This window comes from Patagioenas fasciata, chromosome 1 (genome assembly GCF_037038585.1).
Source record: "Patagioenas fasciata isolate bPatFas1 chromosome 1, bPatFas1.hap1, whole genome shotgun sequence".
NCBI lineage: Eukaryota > Metazoa > Chordata > Aves > Columbiformes > Columbidae > Patagioenas > Patagioenas fasciata.
In genome coordinates this window covers 199,169,080-199,181,653 of record NC_092520.1, presented here as the reverse complement: position 1 = coordinate 199,181,653, position 12,574 = coordinate 199,169,080, and the positions used below count along the sequence as shown (strand labels likewise).

The 12,574-nt window shown below is 37.8% G+C and overlaps 1 protein-coding gene across 2 annotated transcripts in view; it reads left to right on the top strand.

Moving 5' to 3' along the window:
• CPNE8 (copine 8) overlaps positions 1-12,574 on the top strand; it is a 105,675-nt gene that overhangs the window by 14,021 nt on the left and 79,080 nt on the right. For both annotated transcript variants that reach the window (XM_065858419.2, XM_071803418.1), the window contains exon 3: positions 5,777-5,823. In XM_065858419.2, the coding sequence (XP_065714491.1) occupies positions 5,777-5,823 (47 nt within the window). The remainder of the gene's footprint in view (positions 1-5,776; positions 5,824-12,574) is intronic.

Sequence of the window (12,574 nt, the reverse complement as noted above, 5' to 3'; positions counted from 1 at the left end):
ACTGTGGTCCTCTGCTAATCAAACCCTGCAATCTGTGCCTAGTACAGTTGTCTGATAAAAACGTGAAGCACTTGTCCCTAATAATATTTAAACTTAAAAACTAGATGCCTCATCACTTTTGTTGAAAGGTGCCTTGATTCAGTAAAGAGATTTCTGAATTCAGTCTATTGGGGGGCAACAGGTCACTGACCTGTGCAGAATTCCTTAACCTCAACAACTGAGGTTTTTATTAGTGAACTAAAAAACAGTAATATGCAAGACATGTAATTCTGCTTCTGCAAGATCACCTTACACCAGAAGCGCTGTGTTGCCTATGTCTCCTTTTTCAAAAAATATGTTTTATAGGTTAGGAATGTCAAAGGTAATCCTAACTTCATGCAGCTTTTCCCCAGGAAGTAGAAGCTTTTTCCATCAGAAGTCTACTGTGAATTATCTCTCAAGAAACTTTTGGTTAAGAACAGACAAACACTCTCACAAAAGTACCTAAATGTTTCGTACTGTCACATACCTCAGTATTCAAGTATAGCCCATCAGGACATGGTTATATGCCCAGACACTTGATATAAGTGTATGTGTCTGGGCTTATTTTCATTGTCAGTATTGGCACTCAAGAAATTACTTGGCAAAGCAGCTCTGATTGTGGGTACTCTCCAAACAGGGTTTTTTATTAGCCAATTCAGTTTGTGTGCTCCCAGTGTCCTTTAGTTGAGCAGGAGATATGGCCCTACTGTAAAAGTGAAAAGGGGTAAGGGTGTCTTATAAAAAGTGCTGTTCTTTTCTGCAGTTGGAAGTGTGGCAGGATAACATTTCTGAGTGTTGATTTGTGTGGACAGAAGGCCATTCTTAGTTTGGTCTGTATACAGTAACTTTATCCTGTTGGCTGAAAAGGTGTCAAAACCAGCATCGTACCACTTTCACAAGATACACTTTTAGACCCACCGAATTTGCAGCCATTAGATCTCATACAAGGTAAAATCATGTGGAGTCACTCTGTGCGTTGAGGTCTTGTTGGATATGACTAGGCCACTTCTGATATGCTTTTCAAACTCCAGTGCAGTTATCTAGGGATCATACTGATAGTGAAAATCTGATTTTATCATCTTGGTCTTTTCCTTAGAGAGGGACTCACATGTCCACATGAACAGCCTTCTCCTGAAACTGAAAAGGAAATTGCAATTTGGTTCTCTTGGTAGGTTTGCTTAGCCTTTTCTTGATACTGTAATTGCTACTCAGTATTTATTCCAATTCTGACCACTTCTCTGCAATCTAGAATATTCATGCCAAGAGGAAGCTTGCACTTTGCCTCACTAGAGGCAAGTTACAGAAATAATATAGGGATATTAGTTATAGATGGGACAGACTTGGATAGCCCTTGCTCATGAAGTATTTTAAACAATACTGAAGTTTCTTACTGGCAGTGCTTTCTCTTCTGTGGTGTCTAAGCAAGTCGTATATATTGATCGACTGTAGCATTTGGATCATTCTGTTCTTCCAGTTTGGAGACTCTTTTTAGAAATATTTTTGAGAAAACCGATTTTTCTATTGGTTTATTGGAGAGAATGAGCTAAAGCAGTGCTTCCTTGATGAGGCAGGGATAAAACCTGCAAAGGCGATACAGATTAATGAATTTAGCATGTTTCTTTATCTAAAGACAGTCAGAATCGTTTTCTTCCCATGCACTGGCTAGCCAAACGGAGCCACTGTGCAGCTCTGGTGGCACCACCATGATCAGGATGGAGCCCTGTGACTCCCGAGTATGATAATAGAAAAAGTCTGATTTGAAAGAGTGGAGAGGTAAACACTTCCCCTGAAGGATCTACCCATGGAAGAGAGTAGCAATGAGAAGAATGTCATGTCAGTTGGGACAAAGGGACCTTCAAGAAACTCTGTCTAGAAAGTACAGAAGCTGCTCGGTGAAGAGTAATGGGGAGTCCCTACTAGAACTGGGTGCAGGATTGTGGAAGGATTTAGGTATCATGGGCAGAAGGCTGATTTATTGTGGCTAAGACTTTCTTGAAGGGCAATAGATGTTTTGTTTGGGAAAACTAAGGTGGGCAGTTTGGATGTAACAATAGTTGCCAGGCTAAAGGGTAAACATATATGCATTGGATGGTAAAGGACCAGTGTAAGGCAAGAGAAGCCCAAGCTAGCTGGGAAAATAAGAAGGTGCAGACTATAATATTTGGGGAGGTGAATCTACAACTGAGTGACAACTGTTGATGCTTCCACCACTTCTTCATTGCATGATTTCATTAAATTTACCTTGAATTTTACACTGTGGTGTCAGCTTCCAGAGTTAAAAATTACTGAAAGTTAATATTTCTGACTGTCAGGTATGGATGTATCATCCCTTGGAGGAGCTCCTATGGCAAAGCCTTCCAAATAGGTTTCTGAGCCACCTTCCTTGTCAGGGTGTGTTACTCTTCATCAGTGCGCTGCTCTGAACTTCCTTGTTGCTCCCTCAGTTTTCCAGATGACAAAAGAACAACCAGGTGTTCAGCTCCATCTTAGGATGAGGTTGCATGATGTGTTGGCTTTTGAAAGTTAAGAATTTCCTGGTTTTCCCACTTTGTCTTCCCCTCCCACGTAACAATGCTATTGACTGTTTTCTGCTAAAAAAAAAAAAAAAAAGAATAAATCCTAGTTGGTTCTTGAAGCCCTAGATCTCTGGTTTGACCAGTTCAAGTGCTTTAGATCAACTTCAGCATTTTTATCTGTATTTCTTCAGCTGCATATGACTTTGAATAAGTTTTTGAGGGATTATTGCTATTAGTATGATACTAAGGTCTTCATAAAACCTTCTCTCCAAGAACCTTTAGGGATAATGAATCTTACCACTGATGGAGACTGGTGTCGTGGACGGTTTCCTGAAAATTTCTGGTGTGAGTTTTAGAGGAAAGATAGAAGTTTTAAAATTAGTTGAAATTTGCAATGTATTTATCAGAAAATCTGGAATGTGTGTCTTTTCCATAGCTTTCATTAGGACTGACATTTTTTATCAAATGTCAGTTTGAGATGCACGTGTATGTATCACTATCAAACTTTCACCTTGTACTTAAATATTATATGAAATAATTATTAATCTATATCTTCATTATATTTAATCTGCAGCCTAGGTAAATATCAGAAAATGGCTAGTCATACTACAATTCTTAGCTTTTTTTGCCTTATTAAAGGCTTTATACAAATGATTTTTAAACTAGAGAGGTGGTCCAGCTCCTGGGATTTACCTTTGGAAGCACCTGGGGAGCCACTGGTAGTGAAGGGGAGTAGAAGTCTACTAACACCTCAGCAATGAAAATGTGAGAGTGATAGCATTGCTTGCTCTGAGTGCTCCAAAGATTAAAAAATAAAATAAACTGACTATGAAGAAACTGGATTTGGAAACTGGGATTCTGACAGACACACAGTTGTGAGCAGCTTTCCAAAAAGTAAGAATGGAGTAAGGGACTGAATTAGTTTTAAGGTGGAGCTTTACACCTGGTTTTTAACCCTTTTATATTGTGTGACTCCCATCTCATCAACCGTGATAGGAGACTGAAATTATCCTTCGGTAATCTTTTTTAGTTTTTTTGTTCATAGATGATCTTTTATTTCCCTAGTTTATAAAGCCAAATAAGGCAGTGTCAGGATGTTTCTTGTCTGAAAATTTGATGGTAGTGGACATTTTACAGTTGTATTGTTGCATTCTTCTCCTCAATATTAAATCTCTCATATTTTAATATTCTTTTTGTTCCACAGCTGCAATGAACAGTTGTTACTTGATTCACTGTATTAACACTAATACACAGGGCAGGATGTAGTACAAAAAATAAAGCAGCAAATCGATAGGGAAAAAACGATTACATTTAAGAAAAATCTGGACAATGCCATTATCTGAATAGCAAAAGTGCACATTATCTGTAAAGAGTGAATTTCAGTTCCATTCTCAACTGCGGTTATAGGTATGAGATGTTTCTAAAGGAAAACTTACATCTAAGTTCTTGGCAAAATAAACAAAATCCACAATTTTATCTTCTTTTGAAATTAGTAAGATATTTATATTCTTGGAAACTACTATTGAAAATTGGAAAATATTAATTAATGCAGAACTGGTAACATTAGTTTAAAAAACTTTTTGAAGTTTCCAATGAGAGGAGTGAAAGGAATGTTTGTGAGAGCCTACCTGGGTCTGTGGTAGCAGTAGGAGTAATTCCAGAGAATATTTTTTTGCTTGTTTTTACCTTTGGAAACTTCAATTGGAAACATACCCTTCTTCTAGGGTTATCTTGGCACAGATTTTACTAGATGCAAAGGTTCGTCAGAAGTTCAGTATCCCTAAGACACTTCCGTAGCTGATGTCATAGTTTTAATTTCACTCTGTTTAATCACATTTTTCCCATGTAACTCTGTGTGATATAGTTCAGCAATCTACTCCAGAGTGTGCTGTAAAAATAGCCTTGTTGGTGTGGATTCACCCTACTATGAGCAGGAACCAAAGCTAAGAGTATGATTGCCCGAGGTTTCATTTAGAGTAAATGAATAAAGACAGACATCTCCAGAGAATTATTTTGAAATTTTGTAAAAGCTTTTTCCTCTACAAGACATCTTACTTGGGGGAAAAAAAAAAGTTTGTGTTAACTTTTAGGTTCTGTGTGAGCTAAATAATTGAACTTGCTTTTTTCTGTCCTTCCTGTTACTTGCTACTGCCTAATGGGATTTTTTTTGTGTGCGTGTCTGTGGAGCAAATACCTTTTAAGTAAGAAGGAAATGTAGTTTGAAGCTTGAATTCATTTCTGCTTTGGTGTGTTGATGATTCTGACTTCATTGAGAACAAAACCAGGCTTCTACCCAAAACAGTATTATTTTTAACCCTCTGCTGAAAAATAATGATCAGTACAGGAGGAGAATTTGTCAGGAAAAAAAGTGTTCAAATCTCAGTATTTCCACCATTTAGAAAAGGTTTGTAGTGGAGTTTCAGGTAAAAACTGCTTTATGGTTGTTAGCTGCAACTAGGTCAAGACTGTAGCAAATAAAGTTTAAATCACTCCTTCAGTGCAAAAGATTTGTGCTTATAGTAGTGTTTAACAGACCTGATTATAATCACTGTACCTCTGTCACCAGTTCCTCTGATGGAAGCTGGAGATTGATGTGTAGTGGGTTCTGTACTGGAAAGCCAGATCCGTAAGGAGAGTCATGCCTGTGTGATTATGCTGCCTGGTCTTTCAAAAACAGCTTAGGCTGACAAACTTCATTGATGCTTTTTTTTATTATGTTTATTTTTGGGTTTTTTTGTTTGTTTTAAAGGATGCATATGCAAGATGGTTCAATACATATAAATAACTTGAAGCAGAATTAAGGAAGAAAACCTGAGAAGTTATTTTTTTATTTTTTCCACTTTTAATTCCACTGTCCAGTAGGGTTCTCGTTTGTTTTTATTTTAATTTTCTCATCTCTTGAAGGAATCATAATTTAGGGTAATTATGCATTAGATTAACTAGGATTGCCAGGCCATCCACGTTTAACGAAGACCTGCTTTTATCCAATTTTACTGCTGAGGATTGTCAAGTGATTTGCTGGAGGTCAAGCTTAAGCATTGCCTCCCATTTTAGAACAGCCCTACTAGACCATATTTTTGCCAGATCTCATTAGGCGTACTGAAAACTGAGAAAAAAACATGTTACTATTTGATTGTCCTAGTTACTAATTTCATCAGCAGAGAGACTACCAAATGGGTGCACTTAATTTAAGAATATGTTACATTCTGAAAATGACCAAGTGTTTTTTCTTTTCACAGTCTGTGTTTTGTACACACAAGCCATTGGAAACAAAGAATGGAGAGAGGTAAGATGCATATTCATAGATGCGTAAATTTTTTTAGTATACTTAAGGCCGGCCACTTCCCTGCTGAACGACAGGAGTCTTATCTCCATGACCAAAGCAAGAACACCTGAATATGGCAGTGTGCAATATTATGCTTGTATTGTATCTTTACACTCATTAGAGAGGATCTTGGCCCGGTGATGCACTTTGACATGTGGCTATCGTGTCAGTTTAGGAACTACAGGAGTTAAAGCAGACTTTTGACATGATAGTTGCTAGAAAATATGTATATATTATCTCTACCTCAACCGTCTGGAGAAGGTCTACATATATGTACCTACAACTCAGTTGGCTGTTTAAACTATTTATAGTTAATGAAAAAAGATAACATCCTGAGGGCAGTTCATCAGACCTAATTTAGATGTCTGCATTAGATCAGATGAATGAATCATTCTTTAGAAATGCCTTCAAGTGATGATCAGAAGCCTACACTTTTGACTATGTCAGATGTAAAGTTCGGTGAGTAGAATCCCATTCCTAGTAGCTGTTATGACAGTCAAAATTCAGAAGTTGGCATGATAGAGGGGCTGAGTCAGGACTGCATATTATATGTTGTGATGTATTCTGTTTATACCAGTGATAAAAAATAAGGTGTTAGGTAAAAGATTAATTACATTAGATGCGTAATCTCATATCTTTATTTTTGTGCTTTTTCTGCCTGCAGTGGCAAATGCACTAATTTCAGTAAAATTCTGTATTATGTATCCGTTTTGTTGCATTTAAACACTTAATATTTTACTGTTTTGTGGAGGTGGAAGTCACTGGGAACTGTTTGGAGAAGATGAAACTGAGATGAATAATAAGCCCATGATGATATGTGTAGATGTTAAAGAACGGTGCTCAGTTATGGCAACATACTTTACCTTGTTTCTGTTCCATATCCTTTTAAGCATAGTTTTCTTCCTTCTTTTGCCTAATCACTTTCTTTTGAACACTGCAGAAAATGCTTGGGGATCATAAATAGAGTAAATCATTTCATATTCTCCATAATTTCACTAGCACTCTAGTCTAGAAGTGTGCTGTTTTCCCCCTTCAGCTAAGCTATTCAGATGGATTCAATACAGTGGTTAAATCAAAACCTTTGCTTAATGAAGAGTAGTTGTTTTTTGGGCACTGACTCTTGTTTCCCTGTGGTACAGATTCCAGTGTTTTTACCCAGTGTTTTGCTTGCACACCAGATCCTCAGCAAAGAATTAAAATGTTTCATTCTCGAATTTAAGAGGGGGGTGTTTTTCAAAACAGTTTCCCTGTTTTCACTTACAGTATTAGGGTATCTTCATTAATATAATTGGCAACAAATGCATAATCAGAATCTGAGCTTTGGTTTTAAAATATTTACTTTCCCTTACTTTGTGAGGATACATTTGAAATATGGCCAGGTATAACTAACTGTTAACTACAGAAACCTTAAATAATATATTGAAAGAATCTGAATTTCTCCACTTTGAAGCGGGTGTTAATCCTGAAAACAAGGGGGAGCACTTCAAAGGTGAATGCTAAATAATAGACATTGTAAAATACTCAACCAACTGCAGTTTTACTGGCAATATCCACCAGTGGTACGTGTTAAGGAACTGCCTATGGAGCAAGGCTCTGAGCCTCTGGTCCACCTAGTGTAAGAATGCATTGGATGCAAATGAAATTTGTGTACCTGTCTGGAAGTCTGTTCTCTCACTGGCCCTCATCATGCTGATTTCCAGCTTTGTGAGCTGCCAAATGTTATTTTATATCCTCCGTAAACTTCTATTGTGTCTTCTAAAATTGTTCATGGCTTCCCATTCTTCAGGTCTTTTTGTTCATTATGCATTTCTGTCTCCACAATTCGATGTGTAGTGAAGTTAGATCACAAACCCTAAGAAGAGGGTTATCTTTTGTTGTGTGTTTATGTACTGGTTTGTGCAGCAAGCTTCCAATGGAGAATGTTACCTAATTTTCAAAAGCCATTTAGGTCAGAGCCGAGAACCTAGTGATAGTTTAAACGATTTTTTTTAGTTACCTAGAATTGTAACAGAATACTAGATTCTGACTGTTCACATTTTGAGGAAGATGTTTAAAAGAAAAAAGACTACAGACAAAAGTAATGAATTATTAAAAGATTAAATAACATATGCTACACTGAAAAACTGAAGGTCAAATTATTTTCATAATGAAAGAGTGAGTTAAGGTTAATTGTAGTCAGATGTAAATATCAACACTAAGAACATTAATTTCATAATGGAAAACATTTCAGTCTAACAAAGGTATCGAAAGATCTGACAGATGAAAAAGGAAGTGAAATAAAAATCGGGCAAGAAACAAGAACTTACTTTTCACAATGGCGGTGATTAATTATTGGAACAATTTAATTGCAGTTGTGGTAAAACACTGTAAATTAAAGAAAACAAAACAAACCAACCAACCAAACAAAAACAACCAACCAAAACAAAATGAAAAAAACAAACCCAAACCCAACACATACACAGAAACCCAACCACATACACACACACGGCTCACAGCCATAAAGTTGAAGCAAGAATTAATTCAGAGAATTTATATAGAAGATGTTTAGCAGAGGGTTGCGTTAAACCCTAATAGTTGCTTTGTATCTTTAATATTCGACTTACCCCCTTGCTAGTCTTTTATAACTCTGATGTTATAATGAAGGTTATCATTTTCCTCATAGCCCATGAGGCTGGATCACTTAAATTGAGATGCTATAAAAATTCAAATGGCTAAATAAATTTTAAAAACCCCTTCTACCAGGAGAGCTTGTAGTATGAGGTGACAGACTCTCCATGTCAGAAAGCCAGAAAAGGGACTCTGTTCCTAATTTTTTTTGTTGAACATATATTTTCCTTTAACTAGTTAAATTGATTCTGTTTCTCTCCTGAATGACATTTCCAGAGGTATTTGCTTGTTGGCCATGTTAAGATTTTAGCTTTACACAACTGTTAGTGGGGAAACTAGGCCATGTGGAGAACTAATTAATTAGCAGCTGTGTTATTAGTAGCAAGTGTCTAGCTTATAGAAATAACCTGCTTAAATTGAGAAAACAGATTTTAAAAGATGATGCTTCCTTTAGCTGTAAAGTGTAGGCTGGTGCTTTATAGAGGCCAGCATTTTAATGTCATCTGTAAAATAAATTTTAATAGTAATTTGTCGGTAAAGCAATTAGTTATATTAGTCTCATGCGAAATAATCATTTGTGTAGCCCTTGGGGAAAAAAAGTAAACAGACCAAAAAAACTGAAGCCTCAATTAAAACAAATGTAATTTAAAGTTTGCAGTGGCACTGAATTCCATCTCTTGAGTTTTGTAACTGTTTCAGTGTAACTGATGAGGAGATAAAGGTAGAAATGTAACATGCATTCTGTTGGGCCTTCTCCTGTCTCCATGTGATTTAATCATCAGCTTATTCCATACTTCTCTTCTTTTACTGATACGCTTCTGTCATGCATTTTAAGTGAAGTCCAAAAGATTTCCTAAGTGTAACATGGTTATAGTGTAGAGTGAAATATAGTTTACTGAAAATAAATGCATATTTGAAGGGACAAAAAGTACTTATAAATTTTTGATATTTTACTGTTTTAAAAAATTAAAACTGACATTTAGGTGTCATAATTATATTTTTCCTTTGAAGTAACTTTCCCTTTGAATTCATACATAGTTCTATTTCTAATGGAACTATAAAACCAAAAATCCTGAGATATGAAATATGACATAATCATGGAATAATTCAGGTGAATGAAACCTTTGTGTTATCCACCCTCCTACTCATCTGCTGTGTCTGGTTCAGCCTCCTGATCCATGCAAAGTTGGACCATGTTGCTCAGGTCGTTTCCCAGCTAAGGTTTTAAATTCTCTCATGACAGAGACTGCACAGCTCGCTGGGGCCCGTTCCAGTGCTGAATCACTCATTCTGGAAGAATGTTTCCTTATATCCCTTCATCATTTCCTTTGTTGCACCTTTTGACTATTGCATCTTCTCCTTTTGTTGTGCTCTCTGTGAACTGTTTGGCTCTGTATTCTATAATGCTGTTTAGGTAGCGGAACATGGTAATAGAAACAGATTTCTCTGTAAACCTCCAAGTTGAGCAAACTGAGCTTTGTTGGCTTTTCCTTAAGTTGTGTGATCCAGCCCGATGATCGTGGGTTTGTGTGTGTGTGTGTTTTTGTTTTGTTTTGGGTTTTGTTTGTGGTTTTCTATGGGTGGTGTTGGATTTTTTTGGTTGTTTGTTTGTTTTTTTCTTAGGGTCCATTTAACTGAACTTCCTCCAATCTGTTGATTCCGTTGTATTTAGAGCCCCAAATTGTACCGTTTTCCAGGTGGGGCTCCACATGTGTTGAGTAGAGGGGGAATAAATGTTGCCTTTGATCTGCAGGCTATGCTGACCCTCATACCATCCAATGTGTTGTTGGTCATGGCTGCACCAGGACCTTTTCTGCACAGCTCGTGCCCCACCAGTTAGTCCCCAGTTCCAGTACAGGACTTTGAATTTGTCATTGTTGAACTTTGTGAGAGTGTCCACAAGGCTGTGTAAATTAAGCTGAGATTTTTATTGATAACTGTCTGTCCTTCTCCAGTCATGTCCCCAGTCCCTTAGTACCTTCCATCTGAGTGAAATGGGGAAGTTTTGAGTGTTCAAGCCCAACATCCTGTGCTGCATTAGGGACAGTGTTGCCAGCAGGTCAAGGGGGTGACCCTTACCCTCAGCACCAGTGAGACCACAGCTGGTGTCCTCTGTCCAGTGCTGAGCTCCCATGTATGGGAAGATATGGATATATCAGAGTGGGTCTAGCAAGGGGCTACTAAGATGTTAAAGGGACTGGAGCCTGTCTCAGGAGAGGCTGAGAGAGCTGGGCCTCTTCAGTTTGGAGAAGGTTTACGTTTTATCCATGTTTATATGTACCTAGTGTGAGACTGTAAAGAAGGCAGAGATGGACTATTGTCAGCTGTTTCCAGTGGAAGGACAGCAGTTAGTGGATACATACTGAATACAGAAAATTCTATTTGAACATAAGACAAACTTCTTCCTGTGAAGGTGATCGTACACAGGAGCAGGTTGCCTGAAGAGGTTGCAGAGTCTCTGTCCTTGGACGTACTCAAAACCTGACTGGACAGCCTCCTCTAGCTGATCCTGCATTGAGCAGAAAGGTGGAACTGAACAATCTCCTGAGTTCCCTTCCAGCCTATGATTCTTTCCCATTTTCCTTAACCATTACTTTTCTCCTGAATGGCTTTTGCAAAGTCAAGTGTATCCTCCTGCTGTACAAACTGCCTTTGCTATTTCAAGAAGGATCAAGAAAATGGTGTGTTTATCAAGGTGTCGAGCCAGAGGTTTGTCAGGAGAGATATTAATGCCCCTAAACAGACTCTTGACAAGTTATGCTCTGAGCTCGTTTGTTTTGGGTTTGTGCTTTTCAGTTTAGATGATGACTTTGACAGCAGAAAGTAAACTTTCTTAGGCTAAAGCTCCCTGTGTTCCTTGTTCCTCTTTGTCTTCCATGTATATGGAAATGTAGGACCTGCACGATTGGAGATACTCTTGGTCTCCTTCAAGCTTGTACTAATCTTCAGTAACCTTTCCTTTCCTGCCTGGTGATTAAGGAGTCTCCCAGAACAATTTGCTACTTGAGTCTGCACAGGGTGGGAGATATTTTCATGGATGTCTTTGTATGTGTATCTGATTCTGTTGGACATAGCATGAGAGATTAGCTGAACCTAGTAAATATTTTTGTAGGCCTGCTGTGCCACTGGTAGCTTCACCAGTTAAAATGCACTTGTGTTTGGATTTCTTTTTGGAGGCCCAGAGTCCTTTGCTTCACTACTGAGGGTAAATCTCCTCTTTATGCACCTGAATCTTGTCTTTGAGAGAATTTGGGCATTTTGCTCTAAGAGTGCGAATGGAAGAAAAAGGACACTTGAGGGGAAAAAATACACAGATGAGATATATTCCTGTTCAGAACTGCAAACCAGATGGTCCTTATGACCCCATTGTTTTCATTTTTCATCCCTGGTTTGATGAACTGCTGTTTACTGGCTTTTGTCAGAGAGTAGCTTCTCATTTTCAATGCATACTTTCAAACAGTACTAAATGCTTAGATATTGCTGCATATTTCATTTTATCAGCCATTCCAGCTTTCAGTTTTTCCTGGCTCCAAAACTGTTGAGTGTTATAAAGCGTGCAGCTGACAGGGGAAGATTTTATTCATGAACATTGAGATTTATTTGACCTGGAAACTGATCAGAGACTTTGTACATAAAATTTGAATGCTGCTATTCAGAGGGGACAGAAAGGCCCTTTAGCCCAGGCAAGTATTCCAGCCATACTTATTCCCATAGAAATGCCAACTTCCTACCACTGCTATTGTTTCTCGTTGCTTAATACTTGGCCATAGTAGTCACCTGTGTTGGTTCAAGAGGGTGTTTTTTTGTTACAGCGATCTGGCTGTGAACTTTATCCCAGTGTTTCAGAGAATATCTTGAATAATTTTTAAAGGGACTGGCTTGTTTCATCTGAAACAAACTGTAAAGATTGAACTATTTATTTCATGTTTTGATCTGTTTTCGGGATTGTGTGCATCCTGTGCTAGTCCTCTCAAGAGACTTGGGGATTTTATTGTGAATATCCAGTATCTTCATCACTCTGGAGAGCTTCCAGAGATTTCTGCTGCCTGTGTTTGTAGCTAGTGCTTTAGCTTGGCAGAGTTTAAGAAATACAGTGATTGCTAAT